General features: G+C 41.5%; 1 protein-coding gene across 1 annotated transcript; it reads left to right on the forward strand.

Annotated features, from left to right (window-relative positions):
* Window positions 1–5,368: 5,368 nt before the first annotated feature.
* On the forward strand, window positions 5,369–24,079 carry XK (X-linked Kx blood group antigen, Kell and VPS13A binding protein). Its single transcript, XM_061453371.1, has 3 exons — window positions 5,369–5,634; window positions 14,675–14,937; window positions 21,477–24,079. Exons 1-3 carry the CDS (start codon window positions 5,390–5,392, stop codon window positions 22,301–22,303), a joined length of 1,335 nt encoding a protein of 444 aa, XP_061309355.1. The 5' UTR covers window positions 5,369–5,389; the 3' UTR covers window positions 22,304–24,079.
* Window positions 24,080–25,946: the final 1,867 nt, after the last annotated feature.

Raw genomic sequence — 25,946 nt, forward strand, 5'->3', positions numbered from 1 at the left:
TGACCTAGCTGGGTTAAGGTGGCTACTAGACATGCTGTAGCCACAGCTGCTGAACACAGCGTAAACATACCCCAGGGCTCTTCTGAAAATGCCAGTCATTAAATGAGCAAGTTTTTTTCCACCCTCTTCGTCCTCTTAATTGTCTACCTGCTTTTCTTCCTTTGTATAGTATGTATGCTGTAACATACATGCTATTGCAACCTTTAAGACATTGACAGGAAAGTAACCTGAGCAGAGCCATCAGCACTTTTCAGTGCAATGAAAAAACATCAGGTCCTTTGTGTTCCCCCTTTACTGCTTTGAGAAATCGATCAACCTTTATTAGACATTGTCAGCAGGATGCTCTCTCCTCCTGCTCCCGATTTGGGCCCTGACAGACTGAAAAAGTGTATTTCTGTACAGATTCTGCCATGGTGCTGTGACAAAAGGCTGCATTACCGGAAACTCGAGAAGCCTCTTTCGAAGTGTAAAACACAAGTTCCTACATCACATTTGCACATCAGTTTCTTGACTGTGTTTAGTTTATTAAGTGCAGGCAATAGGAATTTAAGTGATATACTAGTATTTCTGTGCTGTTAATGCAATGAGTATGCATTCTGTGGGTATTGGTGCTTATTTGTGGCGTACCTGTGTTTGTGTGGTGCCGTTTGTGAGTAAAGCTGTAGACTACAAATCAGTTTGTGGAGCTACATACTATTCATGATTTTTGGTAGGTCATCCATAGATTACTGTCATGGAATAGTTTTGAGGGAAACTAGATCTGTAATGTCCAGATTTAGTGATTTCAGGATTTATGGAGCCAGACGCAATAAGTTTCATCAACAGTACAGTTCTAACAAATATATCTTAATTTTTTCCTGCTACTTACAACTTCTCAGTATAATAACATATTCATTTTGTGCCACTGCTTTCAATTTCTGCTTTGTTTGCATTATTGTTTCCTTCAGTTTCCCTGCCTTTATTTCTCAACCTATGAATAACTTCAGAAGGCTGAAGCAGCAGCCCAGGTCTTTTGTTGTTGATAATAAGATTGATTAATTTTGCTTGAGGGATGTTCCACTTACTTGCATTACATTATTTTACACTCCCAGGTGGTCTCTTCTCACTGGCTCTGCCATTTCCCACTTGCCAAGGAAAAAAAAACATTATATTATCTAGCAACTGCTACTGATGTTTTACATCATTAAATACAACATAGACTTTCCAAGGAACATGCTCAGTTCTCTAGTATCTCAGTTGTATGAAAACCGTCAAAACCAAGTGGAATGGCTACACATCCCAAAATACACATTTAAATAGTTCTGGGAAATATGCACAAATGAATGCAAGTAAAGTGGTTACCCTTTTTGCCGCTCTGTGAAATTAAGTAATGCCACTTTAATGTTCTAATAATAATTGTATGGACATGTAGAAAGTATGATAAGAATACTGATTAGTATTTTTCAAATACTGTGGAAAAAAAACAATGAAATGTAGGTATCTGACATATTGAGAAACATACAGGTGCAATATGTGCAAATGGATACTTTCATAAGCAGTCAAATTTTTATTTTTACATTGTTATCTGCATATAGAGTTATAGCATCTGCCAACATATTGCATGGTTTATGCAAACAATGACCTATTTTAGCATATGCATGCATTTTGAGAATATATCCTTGTTACTCAAACCTGTAAGATCCATGGACAGAGTGCATCTCTGAGGTCTGATAGGTAAATCTTAGGTGCGGTAATCTACATACCTTGAATATGCACTGGCAGGAGTGCATATTCTAATCTGTATGAAGATTAGTATATCAGAATAAGAATTTCCCTGTAGGTTTTAAAGAGTAATCTTCCCATGAAGAACTACACTGATGAGCAATTGCTGGCGAAGAGCACAGCGTAGATTGCTCTATGAAAGGTTTTCAGTTTATATAAATGTCCTGGACTAAGAAGTAAGCAGAAAGCTAAATGGAAAAGAAATAAGAGAATGACCAAAAATTGCACTACTGAGGGAACATACTTCAAAGCCATAAGCAAAAAATGCTCAGGGCCCAAAAAACCAATACAGCAATTTAGGGATGTGAATAGGAATTTTCCAAGAGAAGAGCACAGTTCACTTCATTGCACAGACAGTGCTACAGGGTGCACTGCACAGGTTTTTTTGCTGCCTTGAACAGCACTTCATTGCCATTATTGCAAAGTCATCATATGCTGAAAAGAGTCTGCCTGTGAAGGAGTTGCCTGTAGCTGAACCTACTGCCTACTCCAGTCATTTAATGAAAGTGATGTACTCTACTGATGTTTAGGCAGTTTAAAAAAATAGATCCCAAGAAGCCAACATGCACCAATTTCTTGACCTAGGCCTGTGAGTTACTAAACCTCCTGACTAATTAGTCCTGTCACTGATGTCACTGCTGGTCCTGTACCATGTGTATTTAAAATATTTACATCATGCTCAGAAAAAAAGTCAATTTATAAATAGCAATCTGCTTGAAAATACATAAATCCATATTTATTTTTAATACTTACAAGAAATTCCCTTGACTTCATTCATTGCATGACTCAAAAGAGATAGTGAAGGCATTTAGTTCAAGTACAGCAATACCAACTAGAATGACAGAAAACTAATTAAAACCCATTCTGCCTAGTGGTATAATGGTATTTGAATAAAAATTATAATAGAGTGATATTCAGCAACAGCACTGCATGAGCACATGCATACTCCCCAGAAAATTTTACATAGAAGTCCTGACATCAATTATATCCCATAATGAAAACGAATCCTATTCAAGAATTTATTTTTACTTCCTATAGAAGAAAAAGCTGTATGACCACAAATTTAACTCTGCTTCCGTCTTCATTACCATGACCACACACAAAAGTTTTCCTGTAACAGTAGTCTGCTTTCAACGCTGATTTGGCCTCCTGTGCCCATTTAAGGGCCTGATATGCCACCTGCTGATGCCAGTGGTGAATCTTCACTTGATTTCAGGCATGCAAGGATAGGTCCTTCCACGGGTGTGAAATAGGGGCAAAACTGCATCGTTCTGGCCCCTAAGCCTACAAACTTTACATGAGTCCCATGGAATTAGTAAGGGTTGTTCATCTAGTAAGAGGAAAGCACAGGTGTTTGCATATGCGGAGCCCTATTTGATAGCAGTTTCATACCCATTTTCCCCAATATACATGAATGCCAATACCAACAAAAAGTACAGGGAACTTAAATAGCATTATTTCACGCTTAGCTTGTGCCGGTGACACATTTGATTATTCAATATATTCCAACATGTGGTGTTCATTTCTTGAGTATATGCTGCACCTTAGATTGGTTTCTCAGTGTAATAGCCATTCACAGCCATAATATGATACAGACCCTTAGAATCAAGATTTGATTCTTAGAAATGCACCTTATTGTTTAAAACCAGGACCCCTGCTCTTCTGATGTTTTAAACACTGTGATCTTTTGAATGTGTTTATTGTATTAGTTTTGTATTGCAAATTATTATAGAAACTAGATTTTATAGCTTTTTAACAGCCGTGATAATAGTAAGCTTCATAGTGGCAGAACAACCTCTGTGTATATCCATATTATGAATCTTAAAGCTGTGATTATATTTTGCCTTAAATAAAAGCCCAGCCTTGAACAGTATGATTTTGCACTGGATCGCTTATTTCTGTACTTACTTTCCATAGTGCTGGCAACTTTTCCTTCCTGAGCAGTCAGGGCTTAGGGCTCCAAAAGCTTTCCAGTGGTACTGTTTCATCAAAGGTAAAAATCATTCATCTTAGATAAAACATCCAGGCTGCACATCGCAATTAGGTAAAACTACCCTGTGGCATCTCTCCCCTTGTGAGAGAAGATAGGTTGCTTTTGGCCTGTAAAGTTTTTCATTTAGGTGTTTATTTTCAGCCTCCTTAAAGCTCAGTATACATAGCCTCTTCTCTTTACAGAAAGACCCCTCTCTTCCCACTGAAGGGCACTACAGCATTAAGTTCACCAAGACCTGCCTATAACAAGGTTTATTGTCATCATGAGCTGAGCTCACTTAAAGGTGAACAGGGGGGACTCTGGATTTGCCAGTGCAGCAATGCAAGAAATGGCCCAAATAAAGTGTCACTGGTATTTTCTGTATAAATCTAGTGACAACCCAAGTTGCATTATAAAATAGTAGCAGGCATGCAGAAATAGCCATTAGTGTTACCCCATTAATAGACCAACAGCATCTCAAACTCCATTATTTTGTCTTCCTGTTGTGCTGCTGGTAGGTCTCTGGTCTGTAGCTAACCTCCACCTCCAACTAACAGACGGCTGAAACAGTATCTGTCAAGGCAGGCATCAGATCCAGCTGATCATGAACCAAGTACCTGCACCAAACAGAGAAGTGGCAGTGATAGGAGACTCCCCTGGTGCAGGATGGAGGCACCTTCTGCTGACCTGATTTAGAACCTCAGGAGCCTTGTTTCTTGCCAGATACCAGGATTCAGGTTGTTTCGGAAAGACTTCAAAGGTTTACCTTGCCCTCAGGCTGTCTTTTATTGCTTGTCATCGGTGATGTTGCCTGCTGGTATGGGTGACCTTACACATACCCAGAATGCCTCCAAAGCACTAGCGGCAAGGGAGGAAAGCACGGGGTGGTCTAGCTCCTGCTGGTGCAGGGAAAAAGACCCACGGACAGCCTGCAGATGCCGCTGGCTGCAGCATGTGTTGCAGCAGCACTTTGGGTTTTATGATCCTGGGAGCCTTTGAAGGCAAAGGCCTGTCAAGCAAGGATAAGACCGACCTGAGAAAGCCCTAAAAGGGCAGCTCTGTCAGCAGGCTCACTGGCAGGGTGAGGAGGTCTCTGAACTAGGAGGGGTTCATCATGGGAGGGTCACTGTGACTCACAGCACCTTTCCTGCATTTGTTTTTTTAATCAGATTTTAATGTTTCATAGGGTAATTTTCTTCCAGGTGTAGCCCTTTAGCCTGAAAGGAGGCAGGGGCACTTCCTCCTCAGCATGCCAAAGCCCCCCTGCAAAGAGCAGTTCCATCTTTCCACCCACCCCACCCAGGTCAGTTATGTATCTTATGGCTAAAGGAGACGCGAGGAGGGAGTGCCCTTCCCATTTACAGCGCAGCCCAGGCGCTACCGGGACCAAGCTCCAGCGCAGCCGACCGCACCCACACCGGGGCCGCCAACGGGAGGTCCCCGGCGACCCCCGCGCCTTGCCTCGGCCCTTCCTGGCTGGAGCCCGCTGGGCGGCGGCTGCGCCAGCGGCTCCCGTACGGTGGACGCCCCCTAGTGGGCGCTGTGCCTCAGCGAGCGGCGTCTGGGCGGGCCGGGCCGGGCTGGGCCGGCGCGTGGGGCGGCTGCAGCGCGGCGAAATCGCCCCCCGTGGGCTGTGACGGTGCGGGGCGGCCGGCGATGAAATTCCCGGGCTCCGTCCTCGTGTCGCTCGTCCTCTTTGTGGCCGAGACGGTGGCGGCGCTATGCCTGAGCGGGGCGTACCGCGCGGCGGGGGACCGCATGTGGCAGTGGCTGACGCTGCTCTTCGCCCTCCTGCCCTGCGCGCTGGTGCAGCTCAGCCTGGTCTTCATCCACCGCGACGTGAGCCGCGACCGCCCGCTGGTGCTGCTGCTGCACCTCCTGCAGCTCGGGCCCCTCGTCAGGTCGGTGAGTCCCGCCTCGCCCCGTCCATCCCAGCTCGGCGGGGAGAGCCCGCGGGGCTCGCTCGGTGTCCGGAGAGCCCCGGCCTTTGCGCCACTCCCGAGCTGCCGCTGCTGCTCCACACCGGTGTTAACCCGGCACCGCATCCCTCCCAGTCCTATTTCTGAAGCTGCGGAAAGAATCCTTCCTTTTGCAGGGAATCCTGTCCTTAGGTAGGAGAGCGGCGGGGGCGCGGTGCTTTGCGGCCCTCGGTAAGCGCTTGGTGTTGGAAGGAGATGGGTGAAGCCCTCCGGAGGGGCGGGGCAGGGCAGGCGGAGATCCCGCTCCCTTTCCCGGGTGGCGTGCCTGCCCTTGTTTTCTCTCCTTGCGGCTCTTTGCAAACAGCACTGATCGGTGCTGGTTCCTCCGTAACACTTTACCCTGAGGTTACCTCCTAGAGAGAAAAGGAACACTTGCTCAGTCGCTAGTTTAAAACAATGATAGAACCCATCTCATCTGTGCATCTTCGGAAGACCAGTAATGCTGTAGTCTGTCTCCTCTTTCCAAAAGTGAGATTCTTGCCCCAAATTGCCTTGGAAATTTTTCAACTTCATTTCAGCTTCTCACGGAAAATGCCCTTAAGGAAAAAAACCCAATAGATACATGAAAAGTTACAGAAGGAGAGAAGTACCATGACAAAGTGTTGTTGGGCTTTCATTTGGAATTTACATTCAATTCTTTCTTTAAAGAGAAAGGCAATAAATACAGTATCTCTGTGGTAGAGGCTAGGAAAAGATCCCCAATTTTTTTAAATTCCTGGACAGTGTGGAAAAGGACGATTTGTTCACATTAATAAGGGTGATGTTTGGATGTTACAAAACATCTTAAACTTCAACCCCCCATTGAATTCCTCTATAACTGTGGCTGGATTGTTTGCTTCTTCTGTGAATATTTTCAAGATATTTAAGTTATAGTGTAACAGTTAGGTTCTTGATATTTCTAAAAGCTAAAAACAAAATACTTCCATGTTCTTCAGAAAATAAGAGTGGACCCAAAGGGAAAGCAACTACCAGAATAAAAACTATGCTCATGACTTTTGTCATTCTAAATCAGTTTCTTGAGATTAGACAAGGAAAGAATGTCATGTCAAACTGCAAGAAGTGCAGCAGCAAGGATGTAAACAAAATCCACAAATTAGAGGATTTTATTTCTAATTACTGGGAAGAGACATAGACTTCTGCTTTGACCTTAACCACCAAGCACAATTTCACTTTTCCTTTCTCAACAGAAGTTTACCTGTTTGCAACAGAAGTTTCATCTGGTGCAGAGCACACTCTGTACTGTGTTGGCAAGCTCCCAGCTGCAGTGGCTGATGTAAAAGTAGTGTGTATACAGCAGCCCTTTTCTCTCCTGCCCTCTCCTCTCCATGATACTGGAGTGTATGAGTGTGTCACCAGCTCTGCATTTGTGCCTTTCTCAAAGATTTACAAGTTGAGCATTTCAGGAGGTTTGAAGATGCTCTGGAGATGTTGTAGTGTGCCTGTGCTGCAGTTCCCATGGCATCCTTTAGGCAGTACAAAGTGACGTGTGTTAACCTCTCTAGACCCAGGATAGCTGGAATTATAATTACTGATAAAAAGAGGGTAGTGCCACCTGAAGAAACTTACTTCCTGCTAAAGGCATGAAGGACTTTACAGATCAAAGGGGAAAAGTTTTGTAGAAAATGACCTCTCTTTAGATTTAGGGAAATGTGTCTATTTGTATGACAGAACTGAGGGAAGGTGATGTGATCTGTCTGCGACAGACATTAAGGGTCTCTCTTTTGGTTCCTTGTCTTCCTATCCACTGCCACTAAACATTGTTTTATCTGTCAGAAGAGGAAACTGATCATTTCCCGCCAGGTGTAGATGTGCACTGTAAAGTTGAAGTGTTTTCAGCATGCTAAATGCCTTGCCTTTCCCTGCTTTGCACAAGAGGCTTTCTATTCTGTGTGGACTGGAATACACGTAAGTCTGAGGTGATAGCTAGAAGACAAAGTATTTTTTGGCTGTGTCATCACTTCATTGTAGCTTTAACCATTGTAAGCTGAAAAAGACCATTTTCTCTGGAGATGTTTTCTCCCATCCTTTTAGGCAAAGCTCTGCTTGTTTGAACCAGAGAGTCCAGCTGCTGTTAGTCATCTGCTTGAAGTCACCCAGTATGAAGCCTCACTCCATTCCCTGTGTTGGGTCTCTCTTACATCTCAACTGTCACAGCCCACAGCCTTTTAGGGAGGGCTGGGTTAAATTATGTCAAGTAGGATACATAGTCACCCCACGTTATCCGAACAAAATGTTAAGGAGCCCTTGGGCTGTGTGAAATGACCATGCTTCAACAGAGGGCATTCTGCTTTGTATGGCTTTAAAGAAGCTGACACTAACTTTTTAATCAGCTTGGGTTTGCGACATGATACAGGACAGTATTTCTCTGTTCACACTCAAATATCAATGCACTGCTTTACAGACAGCCCATGCATGTTGTGTGAGTTTCCTTTATCATCTTAAAAGCTAGATGTTTTGCTCCCCTTCCTTTTTCCCTTAAAAAGTCAAGTTTAAATTTTGGGGAATGGTTTGGCAATATCTTGGCAGGGAAGGAGGCTATTTAGCTTTGCAAGCCAAATGATCCAGCCTATTTTGAATCCTCTCCGTGATGGGGGAAAAAGTACATTCTCTCATAAAACCTTCTTGCATACCACCACCTTCCCCAAACACCCACACTCCACCTGTTCAGGAGGCACTTGCTGTCCTGCTGCTACCACTGGAAGCACTAAAATTAGGAAGCATCCCTTCTCATGCAGAGGACTTTTGCTGTACTGGGAGAGTAGTGTTAATGTACCCAGTTTTAATTCCTTCTCCCACTGTCTAAGAACTTCTCTGTATATTCAGAGCAACTTGTAGAGTATAATTCCTACCTCCTTAAGTAGCCTGGCTCTGATCCCCAGGATGCAGGCATGCCTTAGACTATGCAGAGAGTTGGCTAGAGCAAAGTGACTGCAAGTTTCTAGGGACCATGTGGTATTCCTGCAGTATTTCAGGTCCGTGGCACTCCTTGTGAACACGCTTTGTCTGGATGCTTAGAAAATGTATTTGGATACTGTTTCTCTCCCTCCTCTCTCTCCCTCTCTCTCCCTCTCTCTCCCTCTCTCTCCCTCTCTCTCCCTCTCTCTCCCTCTCTCTCCCTCTCTCTCCCTCTCTCTCCCTCTCTCTCCCTCTCTCTCCCTCTCTCTCCCTCTCTCTCCCTCTCTCTCCCTCTCTCTCCCTCTCTCTCCCTCTCTCTCCCTCTCTCTCCCTTTCTTTTTTTTTTTTTTGTAAAATTAGATCTATATTTTTTTGCCACATAAAGTAAATTATAACAAAAAATTGTTTTAAATAATAGTCAATGTCATAATATCAGCAAGAGATTTAACATTTTTCTTTTCTTTAGAGAAAATCATGGTAGGCTTTTTGGCTCATTATCAGCTGCTCCTGATCCAAGAACTGTCTCTTTGTTCCCTGTTCATTTGAATGACACCTGTAGCACTGAGATTGTCTCAAGATTTTAGGTCGTGTTACAATTCCAATAAATATCTGGATATATTTTTGCTAGTGTACTGCCCTGCACTTAGGGATTTATTCAAAGTGCAAATAACCCTTCATGAAGGGTGCCTGAGAAACCCCTGTTAACTTCCTTGCCCTTTTCTGTTCTGCAAGCAATGGATAGGTCGGGGGCTGAAGCTAGTAGTACAGATTTCTGACAAGCTGGCTTGAGCAGTTGGGGTTTATAGTCGCGAGTTGGGGGTGCTGGTGGTATTGAACCATAAATCTGCTGGGTGTGGTGGTTTCCTGCGATCTAATTTACTGCTGACAGTACTGAAGTGACATATCCACTAGAGACTGGGGTGAGCTTGGCAGTGCTTCCTTCTGGTAGCAGCTCCATTGAGAAGAAAGCTAAGTGACTGCTGGTGTCCCTGAAACTATAGTCCCTAGTGCTCTATTAGCTGAATGTGGACATACAGGCTCTTCCTCACAAGGAACATGCAATCAGGAGATGTCTCTGTCTGCAGAAGGATGAACTGCTCTTGCAGAAAAACATTGAAAGTCCCTGCCCGTGGCAGGGGGGTGGAACTAGATGATCTTAAGGTCCTTTCCAACCCTAACTATGCTGAGATTTTGTGATAACAGGCCTCTCTATAGGACACTAATGACCATTTTCCTCAGATTTTAACAGGACAAGGATATAGACAATAGACTACAATAGAGTTGGGGGGATTTTTATTGTTTTATTTGTGGTTTGTTTTTTTTTTAATGGGGTCCAGCTTTTTTTCTCAAGGCATAAGGAGAAACAATTACGTGTGTCTAGTATTGTGTAGACAGCAGCAAAGCAGATGCAGTAGGATGTTTGCGTCAAACTGCCAGGGGAGCTGCTGTTACAGTCAAAGTTAGATTCTGTAAGCAGGAAGTGAAAAAAACCCAAACCAACAAAAAAAAAATTAAAACATCTATAGACTGAAATCATCAGAGGCATTAATGTTTTGGCTGCCCAGTTCTGCAGTTTGAAATCTAAAATGTTCTTAACAGTGGAGATAGTCCTTCAGTCACATTGTGCAGAAACAGAAGGTCTCATGAGTAGTCTCTCTTTCTTATTGACTTGTTTTGTAGTTCTGAATAGCACAGGTCTAAAAGCCTCTCTTCTCTGTAGGACTTGGCTGACCTTGCTGTAGGAGATTCTGCAAGCTCTAAAATTTACAACTGTTGATGCATCTCTCTCTTTTTCTAGATGGGGAGAATACACCTAGACCCTTTTCAGGCTTTTTCATTTTTCCCTTGTTCTTGAGCAGGTGTGTTAGGTGTCCATGATGTGATGAACAGAACAGATAGTGCAGATAGAAGGTAGAACAATGAGTGAGGAACGGATCTTTGCCTGATGCAGGTAAGTAAATCTGCAGGGCTGACAAATCTTTTGTACGCTTCTCTAAAGAAAAGAAATTACTAAAAATTGAGCCATTAGGGAAATCTGTTTATACATTGGCAGTGAGAGTGTGTGGATAGGTCTTGAATAGAGATTTGTTCTTGGAGTGCTTGTTGGCTGAGGGAAGTTCTGGTTTTATTGCCTGCTCCCTCTTCACACCATTATTTTGCCTGCATTTAAATCCCACGCATCCATGATTAAAAGAGAGAATGAGGTTCTTGCTCACAGCAGGCGTGTAAATATAGGATTGTTCCTCCTACTGACTGTGTAGAAGAAGAATGTGTGGCTGCTGAATCACCCTGTGAAGACACCATCAGGATCCTTGAAAAAGTATAGCTCTTCTCTCTGCCAAGATCTGGCAGCAGGGGAGAAAGCAGCCCCATCTTTTACTTATCTATTGTTTTGCACTGTAAAGAGTAGATCTGACATTTATTCTCTTCAGAGTAACTTTAGTTCTTTCTGAGCCTGTACTGCGACTGCCATTACATGCAGTGAAAATGGCCAGCTGCTTGCCTTCTGCTGTGGATGGCATGGGAGGATGTATTGAAAGTACCCTAAACACCACTGCATTGCAGGAGATGGATTGTGCAGAAGTTGAGATCTCTCACTGCTGTTGCTTTGGAGGGGAGCAGTGATGAGCAGTGAATTCCCATTCTGTAGCAGTCTGTAACTGTGGAGGAAAACTGGCAGGAAACAATTGCTTTATCATGGAATCATAGAAAGGTCTGGGTTGGAAGGAACATTCAAGATCATCTAGTTAAAATCCTTCTGCCATGGGCAGAGACACCCTCTGCTAGATGGGGTTGCTGAAAGCCCCATCCAAACTGGCCTTGAACAATTCCAGGGATGGGGCATCCACACCTTCTCTAGGCAAGCTGTTCCAGTGCATCACCACCCTCATAGTAAAGAATTTCTTCTTAATGTCTGATCTAAATCTACCCTCTCTTGCATTGTCTCTTAGCTGTGTTTCATACTAAAAAGGAACAAGCCAGTTCATTTAAAGACAAGATGCCCAGCCCTTCAGAATGCACTTCACAGGCACAGTTGTAACCCACCACGTGTATGATCTGAATTGATTCTTCATCACTATTCTGAGCTCTTCTCACCTGGATGGTTCTTCAAGTGCTTACTAAAACATTTAGATTGGTGCTTGCTCTATCAATTACCAATGCTTGCTCTTTCAAGCACCAACCAATGCTCTTTCATCTCCATCAGATGACTGCCTGCTCCTGTTTGAAGCAGTTGCTTGGGCAGTGGCTCCAGCTAGAGTCTTGAGTGCATTTTTTATTTGCCCCAGAAAGCATGATCTCCAAGACACTTTCTGTGTGGGATGGTATGGGCAGGCCTTGGGGAAAAGATGAGCATCGTTACTGTTGTAATCTGAGTGCTTGCACATACCATTTTTATTCTCTGGTAAAAGTGCCCTTTGGCTCTAAGACTTGTTCATTAGACAGTTTCACATTGTGTTTGCTTTTCTATACAGGTATAAAATTTCCCATCACAAAATAGTATACTTCTACTTAATACCTAGGTAATATATATGAATCAAATGCTTGCTCCAGACCCCAGCATTTTGTTGATTATAGTATTTGCTATAGTCAGTAGTCTTATGAATTTTATAATCTGTATTATGGGATTACTGCATATTTCTTAGATGGGTCCCTAGACTGTATCCACTTCTAATGACACGCAGCAAGAGTTCAGAGGCGGATGCTGAGATTTCATTTTCTGTAATAGCTTCAGACTTGCCCTCAGCTCAAGATGAATAGATGGCTGTGAATACTAAGTGAGACAAAAATGTTCTGGGATCTTTATTTTGGAATAAAATCAGTGTTTTTGTTTCAGAATCTCTGTTGGCTTCATAAGATGTGCTTTATTAATTTTTCACACTTTATTTTTGGCTGCATGGAGTCTTTCACATGGAACAAGACTGGCAGGGACTGAAATGATTAATAAGGGGAAAATAGAAAGTTACCACTGTGAATGGAGCCTCTGGAACACCAGCACTTTGAATGGCTTTAGTGATAATGGTAGCTGATGCCTAGGGAATCAAGGATAATACTACAGGATCCTAAAACTGCTTTCCATCTAGAGCAGTTGAAAGTTGCTAGTGGTCCTGTTAGGGGGAAAAAATAAGTTTATTAAAATAAAAGTCAGTATGCTTTTATTTAAATTTTCATCAGTTTGGTCTGTTAGCTTTCCTCTAAAAGGCTGCGGTAAACTCTGACTTGCAGTTGTTGAAAAAAGTCAAGCTGAGGAGGAAACGGGAGTTCAAATTCTCAGACAAGCATAGTTCTGTGCTTTGTAATTGTGTGATACTTGTAAATAGAAGGTAAGCTTTATTTGTGCATTACAAACTCATTGGCCAAATCTGACCTGTCAGAGACTTCGAGGCTCTGCATTCCAGCAAGTTTTACCTACAGAGGCAGCCAGGTGAAGGAGATGAACCTCAGCAGGCACTATGGAAGGAAAGAAGACCTCAGTCCTTGTCAGAGGATGATGCTTGCGCAAAAGAAGATGCCATGTGTGTTGGGCCATAGAAGATGTGATGTGACCAGATCTGGTGCCATAGGTCACCCTCTCAGTTGAGGGTTTCTCCTCCCACAGCTTCTCTCTGGATTGGAAGACAGTCCTCACCAGTTCTGCTGCTCACACTGTGACTGTTTTATCTCTTGAAGCCTGTACCAGTGTTAGGCATAAAAGAAAACAGGTTGTGTCCACACTGGGTTTGGACTTCTGGGGGTTTTATTTTTCAGTAGTCAATGCCATTTATCCTTTATAGTCCCAATGTACATGGACAGCATGCCCTCTATTTTTAGGACCCCGTGCAATGTGGTAGAAATAGAGGTTCGTTCCTCTCTCTTCTCCCTCAGCTTGTGACTTCACCTGTAGCTAAGTAGACCCTTGCTTGTTATTACTTTCCAGACAAGGCTGAGTATTGCTGTTATGTGTTTTGGGTCCTGTGTGATGCCCAAGCCCACCTTTGACACCTTTGTATCCAAGCAGCTCTCTTAGAATAGCTTTTCAAAGCTTTTGTCAATCTGAAATCAGTTGTTGGAAGAGAGTTTCAGAAACTTTCCTTTCAGGCATCTGTCTGAGGCTCTATTATCTTTAATAATCAAGGAGCCAGATTGTCCTTTTTGCTATAGCATTTGCTGCTGCCAGCCCTCTAGGATTACTGTCTGTGTATATGTAGAGGCAGCAAATAGTACAATATGTAATTTATATATAGAAGTGGATGCGCTAGCACCCCTTTGTTACTTGGAAGTTAGTCTGTGGTAACTTAGACCTACATAAGCAAGAGGGTTTGTTCCCCCTGTGTTTAAAGTATGAAGACCTGCAGCAATTGGAAACACTGCATCTTCTTATTTTGAATATTTTTGCAAGATTGTTTAATATTCCTTAAACAGTGTAGAAAATGTAAGCAAATGTAAGGAGCAAAGCTCCTATTTCTGCGTAATTTTTAAAGAAATGTGAATTTCCAGGGTTGTGAGGTTTGTTCTCATTCTTGCTGCTATGGCTTGTTAAGGCAAGAGTTAAGAGTCCAACTGTTTATGAAGTATGTGTACCCACTCATACTCTGAACTCCTCTCCAACATCTTGAGACTTTTTCTTTAAGACACAAAAAGTGTTTTTACTGTAGCGTCCTGTTGGCATGTCACCGATGTATGGATAAGTAGAAGAGAAAAACATGATTATCTGAAGACAAACTTCCAACTTGATTTCTGTGTTAGCAGCCTATGAACATTGTAGTGGATGAAGAGTTTAGGGACTTTAATAGGACAGCAGAGAGCAAGGGCAGCTTATAGGAAACAACTAAACCTCCTTCCATATCTGAGTACTACAAGCAGCCCAAAGGGCACTGCCAGATTCTTGCTCTTTACTTGCATGTAGTTCGTATTTTTAAAGAGCAAAATCTTCATATTCCAAATTTACCAGGAGAAAATATACAGGCTTTGCTCTATGAACATATTACTTAAGTCTTAGTATATGATGGCTTAAAATACTTAGGAGTGGGAAGACCTATGCTTTCCTTTCATTTTTTTCCTGTTACATTAATTACTGATTTGCTTCTAGGTGTGTGGAAGTCTTTTACATTTACTTCCATGCTGGCAGAGTTGAAGAGCCGTATGTCAGCATCACAAAGAAGAGGCAGATGCCCAAGGATGGGTACTCAGAAGAAATTGAAAAAGAAGTGGGACAGGCTGAAGGCAAGCTGTGTACGCACAGGTCTGCATTCAGCAGGGCATCTGTGATCCAGGCATTCCTCGGCTCAGCACCCCAGCTCACGCTCCAGCTCTATATCTGTGTCCTGCAGCAGGAGATCACAGCTGCCAGAAGTAGGTAGAGCTATTGTTTTCACCTCTCTATTTTGGTGGGAGGGAGAGGAGAAATGTCAGCAGTCAGATATAGGTGTCATGGACAAGAATCAAACTCAGTTGTACTAGGTTTCATCTGCCTGACAACTTTTGATGGTTGTTTTGATGGTGATGTTGCTCTCAAGTTTGTCTTTATATGATCATATTTTAGACTATGACAATTCATGTAGCATACTTGGGTTGCAATAAAACCAGTAATTTGATAAATTGGCTATTGTGGCATGCCAGGTAGGCAGCTGGAGGGACTGAGCTGTCTTCTTGAAGAGATAAAACAAAAAATTACCTCTGTTCCATTTTGAGTTTTGAGCATACTTTCTGGAAAATTCCGTGGGGTGCAGTGTAGAACATGCTTTTCCATGCTGCAATAAGGAAGGTGTACTTTCAAGAATGTGGTTTTAAATATGGACTGAGGGAGTGAACAGACTTTACTTGTGCCAGACCCTGAATTTGATATCTAAAGGTAGGACTCACTAAGCTGGTATGCAAATGTGGCCATCTAATCTCTGGACCCAAGATGTTAAGCCTTCACCACACAGTGCTGCACCACATGGATTTACCAGGACTGTGGGACTCTGCATCTTGCTCCAGTTCATTGAAAAATCAGTCTTGATTTGCTGGCACACTGCTCAAAAAGAACCTATTCCAGGGGGTCATAGGACAACCAGCCTTTTGGTGTAAAAAGGGACTTTGGCAGCTATATGAACTGGAGGTGTGTTTCCCCTGAAATGTATCTCGTTCCATCTCTGAGGTCCTGAGAGGCCAGGGATCTTTACCAGCGTTACAGTTAGGGAGGCTGAGACTCGGGTAACACATTATGAATCGGAAGACTTTCTTCAGTTCTGGTGCCTTGGTTGGCACTGTACCAAGGTAAAGAACTAAGATTTTTAGAGAAGCCTTTATAATAACGTCAGGGTTCTCCCCTCAGTTCAGAGAACAGAAAACTTTAGTATTCCAAAGGATGAATCAGTGCATAACCATATTACAACAGGTTAAGGTCTTTTTACAAAAGTACTTGTTTAAGGTCATAGCAGTTGTTACTTGAAAGACATTACTCCTGACCTTACTTCACAGCTAGGGTAGTCTCTTTGAATAACCATGGCATCTGTGCTGTGGGATGAGAACAAAGCAGCTGAATCCTTTGCTGAGTGGTGCAATTAGCGGAATTTCCAATCATGTTGCTGCAGGTGGCATTTTTATTGTATTTCTTCTATTACTGGTGTTGACCTTACTGGTCATGATTGCCAAGGTGAAGTGCTGTGTTCCAGATGATTAGAGAATTTCATATTTAATGATTTGTAACTCCCTATTCTGACTTTTTTTGAGTCACTGCTGAAATAAATTCTGAATCACAGACTGATAAGTGACCTTCTGTGGGTGTAGTTAAACAACCAGAGATAAGCTGGCTCACCAGGGAGTTCAGTAAACCCACCAGCAAATGCAGTAGTCATCTCGTGTCTCTCAGGAGCCATCTCCATAGCAGGTGTAATTCTAAAATATAGACATTTAAAGAAAATGTGTGTGTATATATATATAAAGAGTGGTTTTCTTTTTTTTTTTTTTTTTGTCTACTCAGTGTTTTGGGAACAGCAGCAATGTCTGTTAGAGCTCATTCAACAGAAAAGCAAGAGTCCTGACCACATTCCTCTTGCGTATATTTTACCTTCTGAAATATTTACACTTTCTGCAATCTCTTCAGCCACCTTATTCCTTAAGTAGTACCTTCTATCCACCAGTATTATTCAGCCTCCAGAGTAAATAGGAATGATGCATAGCACAGTGTCAGCTTGTGGTTTGTTGTGTTGTCCTGGGTTCAGCAGTAGCAGTCATTTTTCTTCTTAATAGCTGGTGCAGTGCTGTGGTTTTGACTTTCAGCCTGGGTACAGTGCTGGTAACACCGATGTTTTTGGTTGTTGCTCAGTAATGTTTAGTCTGACCAAGGACTTTGTGAGTCTCATGCTCTGACAGGGAGGAGGGGAAGCCACGAGGAAGCAGAGACAGAACACCTGACCCAAACTAACCAAAGAGGTATTCCATACCACAGCATGTCATGCCCACTATATAAACTGGGGGCAGCTACCTGGAAGGGCTAGATCACTGCTCTGGTCGGGCTGGGTATTGGTCAACAAGTGATGAGCGGTTGTATTCTCTCTCCTTGTTATTTCCCTTATCATTATTATTGGTGGCAGCAGCAGTGGTTTGTGTTTTACCTTAATTACTGGACTGTTCTTATCTCAACCCATGGGAGTTACATTCTTTTGATTCTCCTCCCCATCCCTCTGGGAGCAGGGAGAGGAATAAGCTGGGGGTAGGAGTGAGCGAGCGGCTACATGGTTCTGAGTTACCAGCTGGGCTTAAACCATGATGTATGTACATGTTGATTCTTATGTACGGATACATGACTTTAACCTTTTGATCTTGCAGCATCATCAAAGAAATTTAACAGTCAAGCTCTTTCACACTTCAGATGTCTTCAACTTCCCTGTTTTTGACACTGATCTTCCAAAGTGCACTATTTTTTTTTCCGTTTATTTATGTTACAAATGTCACTGTCTCCTTGTCTTTTCATTTCCACATTTTTTGTCTTGTCTCCTCACGAGTCTCATTATTTCCTTTTCTTTTTTTTTTTTTTTTTTTTTTTTTGCATTCCTACACTAACCTGTCTGTTAGTTATTCTGTGTAAATTCTGCTTGGTCAGTGGTAATGAGATCAGTATCAGCTGTGAACCTAAAGCAGTTTACCATCATGCTACATAGGGTGGCTTGTCCCTTTCAGATATGTTTGAAACTCATTACTGCTTCCACTATTGAATTGAACAGTTCTGCAAAAAGCATGCATCCTTGCCTAGAACTTTGTCAACAAGAACCATGCTGCATCTTGTGTATTTCCTGACATTCATTAACTTAGCTGGATGTTTTCTTCTGGATGATCATGCCAGTGTTCTCCAAAATTGTCATTTCACTGTTCATCAAGAATATAAGATCAAGAGAACTAAAAGCAGGACAAAGCCTCTAGGTTACTGATGAAAGACAAAAAGCTTTGGTGACTGTTCAGCATGAAATGTATAGAAGTGTTGTTGGGTGAAATGCCACATTGGAAACCCACCAGTAATGGCCTAATCTGAGTCCTAGTTCTAGGCTTTCTTTGGTTACAGCATAACTGGGAAGAAGTTCCTAACTTGTTAGTGTATGAAATACCCAGTGTGAGTTTGTAATTGCCACTCCAGACCAGAAGCTAAGGTCTCTCTTGTGCATGTGGGCTTTGCCCTGTATTAAATGCTTCAGCATCTGTCTGTGTCATGCATTGCCTTAGAGCCAGCTATTACTTTGTGTTGAAGAGATGCCTGACATCAGGCTCAGGTCCACTTACTTACTTACTTACTGGGCAATAACCCAGACCTCTTCACTTAGGGAATACCACCTGGAGAAGTGCAGGGCCAGGAGGTGCCAAAAAGACCCAAGTTAATTACAAAACTCACAAGCTGGAGGTGGGGGTTCTGTGACTTTGCCTCTTACCCTTGAAAAAGGGCCAGTTCTTAGTGTGCAGTATTGAATGTGGAAGATATGTTTCTGGTAAGAGTGATCTTTTTGTAAGCTTAAAGTTTTTGTGCTATTAACGGCAGTCAAGTTATCTTTTCAAGTGTTGCTTACAGTGACAAAATAATCTCAGAAGGTGGATTTCTTACCATTTAAAAGTAAAATTATTCTGCTGAAGAAGGTACTTCTTTTTAAGTGAAAATCTGCAGCAGTCACTGCCATCCTCAAGAATAGTATTTTTTTTTGATTTTGCAGTGTCACTTTCCTAATGTTCATGACTCGGCTTTGTAGGTGGTCTTACTAGATATCTGTAAGATGCTTCTGCTGTTGCTTCTCCTCAACTCATTAAGCAGACTTCTTTTATCATTGTTTAAACAACATAGTCTGAGTATTAATAGTTGGTTTTAAGTGTTGAAATTATATCTTAAGGCAAAAAAAAATATCTAGGTGTCTTGCCCTAAGTAAAAAAGTGCCTTTATTTTTCAAGGGTTCTGGTTATCAGTTTAGAAAACTATAGTATAGAAATAACTTATGATTCTTCAGCAGAATATAAGATTTCAGTAATAAGTATTTGTGATGTAGTTCATCTAGAGCAGAATTCACTCTTTTAGCGATTTCTGAAGTGGGAAGCACCAGGTCTTGAAAAGATTTAACACATAATAAAAAAACAAAGTAAACTGGTGTCTCCCTGGATGACTGAGTGTGCACCTTTGATTTGTAAGAAAAGTTCAGCCTACTAGGAGCAAGAAGGAAAAAGAGAAATGCCACCTTTATAAGGACTGTTAGGGAATTTGGGACTGTTCCCGGGCCTTTCAAATTTTCACTTCTTTGCATGCTCAGTATGAGTAAAAGCAACAATAAGGTCACACTCCTCTGTTTCCCTTTGTGGTTGCTTCATACCATCTTTTACACAGACCTAAAAGTGATGTTTGAACTGAAGGTTTGGTGGCAGTACTGAGCTTTTGAGAAAAGAGGACTGGGCTACTATGTTAAACCAGAGTCACGAGTGATCTGTTTTCTATCAGTAGAGAAATGCTCTTTCAAAGGCTTGAGTTTTTAAGACAAGTTTGAGATCGATTAAAAAATCCCTGAAATAAAGCTGGGTAATAAGATGCATGTCCAGTTTATCAAAGCAGAAAGCAAGCAGAGTTCCAGGACAGCAGCACCCTGTACCTAGTGTGTAGGGGTTTTTGTTTCTTTAACTTTGAGAATATTCTTTTGTTTCATTAGCTGCTGGAGGTTAGTTGTTCTTTCACAGTTCTAGAGCTGGCTCAAAACTGCAGGAAAGATTCTTGTGAAGACCCACAGGGTGTGAAGCAGTGTTCTTGACTGCACTTGCTTGCTGCTCTGCTTTCAACCAAATTCTGCGAACAAGTACACTACTGAGTAAGAAAGACATTTTAAAGCACCTAATAAAAATCTAAGTGTTAAACAAGCAAATAAGTAACCATCTTCTGAGAATTTATGCACCACCAAACTGGCCTATAAAAAATTACCATATAATATGGCAAACATTTTTCAACTTAGTGCTATTGGAAAATTAGATATAAAGGATTAATTATTTTCCAGAATAATTCAGAGGTGATTGAGGATCAGGGTGGGAGAGAGGTTAACTAAAATTATAAAGAATATCCACTTAGCAAGTTGTTAGAGATCCTGAAATTCTCTTGTTTATTTCAAAGTCATGCTTATAAATTAATAACTTTAATTAGAAAAAGTCCTGATAGTCATGGCTATAGAGCTATAGCAAATCAGGGAATCCAGTTCATTTGTAGGACATTGACACATAAACTAATTGAATGCTGCAGAAAGCACTGGTTGCTAAGCAATGCAGCAGTAATTGACATAATCAAGAATTCCCAACTCTGATTGTTTTGTTATATGTGATGCATATAATGTTCTGTAGCATGACCAGAAAGCTTGATTAGTTTCATTGAAAGTTCCTTGCATGGACAAAATGTTAGATTGAAACGAGAAGTATTGGTTGGGGAATGCCTAAAATTAGCCCCTGAATCAGCAGCTAATTGGCATGTCAGTAAAAACTGTGAAGAAAGTATGCAAATGCTAACAGAACTGTGGGCAGTTAGCACTTTGAACATCAAGGTACTTTCTCAATGGATGTTTATTCTATGCATCCGGGTTCTTGTATGTTTGAACCTACTTAATGTGGCAAGACAAGACTCCTTCCTGGAATGCCAGAAAGCTTTTCTCCTATTGCAGCTGGAGGGGAAGCCAGGTAACACTTGGCTTCTGCCTTCACTTTCTAAGAATTTAAAAGCCATGAAACCTTCATTTGAGGGCTTCTGGATAGATGGGAGTTACTAAAAGTTTATCTGAATTTAAACACATTTTTTAAAAGTGTTGATTTTAAATGCATGATACAGATAGGTGTATAGGAAAACACAGTGTAGACAGGTGAGCAAATCTTACACAGTTGCAGATCTCTGTCTGCACAGGCAGAGAATGTGCAGGTGGTTCTGGGTTTAAATTGCTCAGGCTTTCAATTTTGAGCTCCATCACAGAGCTTTTCATTTTAGACAATTTGCTACGACACAAAACTTCACAAGCATTGAGGTATCTGCATGCCCAAATTACTCCAATATTTCAGCTCCTATTTTGCAGTTTTTCATCTGTATGGGGAGGGAGTGGCACCCCTCTGCCTTCTGGAGTACTGTGAGAGTTTGAGAGCAGGTTGGATACTCTTATGACTGAGCTATATAATTACCAAGGACAGTATATGTACAAACAGCCCCTGTCAGGGGGAGGAGGAGAGATGCTTCTGTTAAGTGCCTTTTTACTTTCTACTTGGAAAAGTAAAAAATGGAGTCTAAAACAGGAGGTAGGGTTAGAGTAAGAACCTAGATGTGTATACAAGGAATGGGGGATTTTTGCTGTGAAAACAGTTAATCTGCAATGTCTTTAACTTCTGCTAAGCTGAAGGTCCTGATCTGTCTTTTCTCTTTGTAGGTATTTTTATGGTCCTTTCTCTCCTGTCAATTGTATATGGTGCCTTACGCTGCAACATCCTGGCTATTAAGATTAAGTATGATGATTATGATGTCAGCGTGAAACCAGCTGCCTACCTCTGCATATTCATGTGGAGAAGCTTTGAGATTGCTATACGGGTTACGGTGTTGGTCCTTTTCAGTTCAGTCCTTCAAATCTGGATACTTCCTGTTGTGCTAGTGAATTTCTTTGGTTTTTTCTTCTACCCATGGATTCTCTTCTGGCAAAGCAAGTCCCCATTTCCTGAGAACATAGAGAAGGCATTGAGCAGGGTCGGCACTACCATTGTCTTGTGCCTTCTCACCTTCCTGTATGCTGGCATTAACATGTTCTGCTGGTCAGCAGTGCAGGTGAAGCTCAATGATCCTGACTTAATTAACAAATCCCAAAATTGGTACCGACTGACTGTGTATTACATGCTGCGATTCATCGAGAATGCATTCCTCCTGCTGATGTGGTACATCTATAAAACTGATATCTACCTGTATGTATGTGCCCCATTGTTGGTCTTGCAGCTCCTGATAGGTTACTGCATGGCTATCCTCTTCATGTTGGTCTTCTACCAGTTCTGCCACCCTTGCAAAAAGCTGTTCTCATCCAGTATTTCTGAAGGTCTGCTGTCCTGTTTCAAGTTCCTCTGCTTTATTTGCAAGCCTCCCAAATCCAGCATACTTATAGACAAGGCAGAGGTGAAATCTCCTGAAAATTCCGATGAAGCACAGAGCAGTAGCAAGACAATATATTCTCAAAAGGGGAATCCTCATCAAAGCATTTCTTCCAATGCCTAGTACACCTGGGAGCAAGTATGTGCCTTTGGAAGATGGCAGATCACCTGCTGGGAACATTGTGTATCTTGGACATTGTGTCTTGTGGATGGGTTTACTTTCTTACAGGTGTAGTACTGCATGACAACTGACAAGCTTACCTTTGTGGAAAATGTAGTGTATGAGTATGTGTATCTCTGTGTGTTTGTGTGCTGAGAGCAGTCTTTCTTTGTAGAATTCTATTTCAGGGTTTTCTTGCACATAGGTTTATTATCACATGCTTACTTTGACACCATAGAAGACATCCTTCAAGAACTGGCCTGATGCTCATCTCACTCAGGAAATCTGAGGATGGAAGGAAAGGCATTTTATTTCAGATAGAATGTTATTATGGCATGCAACCCTAGCATGGAAACAGAGCATAGACCTTGACTATATACTGACTGTAGCTGTGGTCTGCTTTGATCCAATTGCAGACTTTTTACACTCTAATCAAGTGTAATAAGATAATACTTCTCTCTGAGGTACAAGAGTTGGACTTCTACAATGCAGTGTAGTCTGGGTTGCCAAGAAACAGCCAATTAGCCAGCACTAATACTGAAATGTGACTTGTTACCGAGAACTGACAGAGGCGTTACTGGCTTTGCGCTGTTTCACCCTTCACATTTGCTGCTTGTTAGCAAGGGAGTTAAATTTAACACATTAATTGGGATTTTCTAGAATAGCTAATTTTTCTGACATCATTTGTCTAATACTTCGTTTGTGATCAGCTAGTATTAGGATGGTGTTCACTTTATATAACTTTAAATATCTGAAAGCTGGGCAGATAGTGTGAGCTAGTCATGTGGGTGCTATCCAGAGCACATCTCCAGGGAATGATTCAATCCATCTTATAAACATCCTCTTAAGGCAAGTGATATGAATCATTCTCTGGAGACCTATTATTCAGTGTTAACCAGATGCCTTGACAATTAGTTTTGACTTCCATCTCTTTTTCAGATGGCTAAAGTTAAGAGATGAGCGCTACACTGATTGTCAGGGAGTTGGTAGTACACCAAGCAGGCAACTCGGTGACTTATGTGGTGATAGGAGACACTGAGTGCTCCTTTTTTAGGCTATATGTTATGGTTAGTTTAATATCAGTAGTCCTAAACCCTCTGACTTCTTTACTTCAGAAGTATCACAGGCTTGAAATCCGGAAGAGGAAATGAAAGTTACTGACTTTTTCTTCTATGCACTATATCACCATGAATAAAAGTGTTCTGTTATTTTTCAAGTTGCTCAGAAAGCTTTAGCAGATGGATACCCAAGAGTTTATTGGAAATACCCAAAACGAATTTTATTTTCAAAAATTGAGTGAAACCTTTTTGCACTCTGTTTGCTTAGCGCCTTGCATTTCTTTTGAATATTACCCATTATGGCTGCTAGTGAAAACAAGTAATCTATGACCAAAAGCATCAACTAGTGTCCTAAGCTTAGCCTTCATCCTGTTGTCATGGAGGATGTGAAGTTCTTCAGTTGGGATGACATCAGCATCATTGTACTAGATGTGTCTCAAGTTCAGGTCTGAGGTCATTTACCATGAAATATGTCACATGCAGTGCTGCAAAGAGCTAAGATGTTTTGATTCCTTACTGCATGGTAAATGAATGTCTTCATGCTTCAGTTTTGTAATGGAGTTGTGTTTCTTATTTTGCTTAATATGTGTCTCTGTGTGGTATGTGTATGTAGTTCTCATTAAATTACTGGGGGCTGGCAATGGGAATTTTTGGCCTGAGCTTGCCATGGGAATGTACCTCAGGTATCTGGGGAAAACACCAAACACCTCAGTTCAATTTCTGTCTCCAAGGAGCATAGAATAGTGAAGTGATGCTTTGAAGACACTGTGGTATCTCTCTGTCCTTCTGTATGTAGATGTACAGTATAGTGTTTCTCTGTACTTTTTTTAGATGCAGAAGAATATTTCAAGTTTGGTTTTTTTGTTTGTTTGTTTTTGTGTTTGTTTGTTTGTTTTCCTTTTCTGTGTGGGGTTTTTTTTTTGTTTGGTTTTTGTTTTGGGGTTGTTGTTTTTTTTTTGTGGGTTTGGTTTTTTTGTTTTTTTTTTTTGTATGTGTGTCGTTTTTTTTTTTTTCCCAGTAGTGAGTTAAAGGAGCAAGTGAGACTGTAACCCCTTGCTTCCAGACCTGCGGAATTCAGTACACAGGGACAAATTTTCAGGTGTTCTTAGCTAAAACTGAGTATCTGACTTCATAGTTGGATACTCATCAATAATCAGGGAATTACGGCTGTTGCCTATCTACAGATGTACCTTGGGTTGAAACATTAGTCTTTGGAGAGGAAAAAAGTGGCTTCATATGTAGAAGTACTTTGTATCTAAAGAGAGAGCTCTCAAATCCTTAAAGCAGACTTTGAATACCATGCAATGATGATGCAGTTCTGATTTGGCCACTTGGGAACAGTGGAAGCTTCACAAACTGCCAGTGAAATGTTTGTGCTACAATGAAGTTACCAGTAGGAGAGCTACACAGCCAGGAATCCAGTGTGGTTGCATGGCAAGTACCATTTAACTTCACAATACCAATGATGAAGGCTACTGTATATGCATATTTTTAACAAGTATGCCATATGACCTCCTATTTTTATACCAATCTCCTGAAGTGCATGCATAGGGAACTGAATATTTAAATCACTGTTATGAGAGAGAAAATTTAAAGATATTTGCATAAGTTACATTGCTGTTGTGTGGTTTTTCCTTAGTTGTGCAGGCAAACCAAAAAGAGTTTAAACACTCCAGGAACATGAAGGCTGTTGCTTTTGCAGTGCCTCATGTCACCACAACATGGAGTGCAGATATAAGTATTGCTGCTGGTATATGTTTTGATCTAGCTGTGCTGCCATTGCTGGTAGAAAGAAGATACAAGAGCGAGTCATAGAGACAAAGATACTCTGTTAAGACCTTTGTTTTAAAGGACAAGCTTGCTTTTCTAAAGTGTGCTGTAATGCTAGGAGAAGCATTTTTTTTTCTCAGGTTAATGACAGTCTAGTGTTGTTACCAGCACACCCAGTGGCTACACTGAGAGGATAATATTAGCTGTAAAGGTTGTATGTGTATGAATGAGTGATGTTTTGCTGCAGGTTGACTGTGATTTTACTCTCCTCTACAAATGTTAGAGGTGTATGTGTTGAATGGAAGACTATAGGGCTATTGTTGAAAACTGTACTCACTTGTGTAGTCCCGAGTCACACAAGGGATTGTTCAGTAAGGATTATTATGTGTATAAGAGTATGCAAGATCTGATACACAGGTTTTCTTTTATACTTGTAAAGCAACACAAATTAAAATGTTGAAACACTCCCTTAAGTTGTGCTGGTATCAGTTCTTAGTCTGCTTAGTCTTAAGAAATCCAAGGTAAAGGTGATATAGCACACTGTCTTCTGTTACCACGTAGCAGAAGAAATCTTTTCAAGCAGACCTGACAGAGAATAATTTATGATTAATTTAGGAGTTCCTTATCTCTGACCAGTAATGTTTCCATGCTGTTTTTAGCTGGTTGGGGTCTCAGCAGATTTTGTAGAAGGCAGGCAGTTTAAGAGACCGGTATTATACTGACCAAGATCAGTATAGGTTATTTATTGTCAGAATGAGAATGTTTAGTTGGTTTACACT

The sequence above is a fragment of the Pezoporus flaviventris genome, unplaced genomic scaffold, assembly GCF_033815535.1.
Source record: "Pezoporus flaviventris isolate CSIRO_AGI_PZ_B2104156 unplaced genomic scaffold, CSIRO_AGI_Pfla_v1 ptg000015l, whole genome shotgun sequence".
NCBI classification, from domain to species: Eukaryota; Metazoa; Chordata; class Aves; order Psittaciformes; family Psittacidae; genus Pezoporus; species Pezoporus flaviventris.

Coding starts and splice junctions, on each gene's coding strand:
- XK (XM_061453371.1), top strand. CDS start 5,390: ATGAAATTCCCGGGCTCCGTCCTCGTGTCGCTCGTCCTCTTTGTGGCC. Junction 5,635..14,674: donor CAGCTCGGGCCCCTCGTCAG/GTCGGTGAGTCC, acceptor ATTTGCTTCTAG/GTGTGTGGAAGTCTTTTACA. Junction 14,938..21,476: donor GGAGATCACAGCTGCCAGAA/GTAGGTAGAGCT, acceptor TTCTCTTTGTAG/GTATTTTTATGGTCCTTTCT.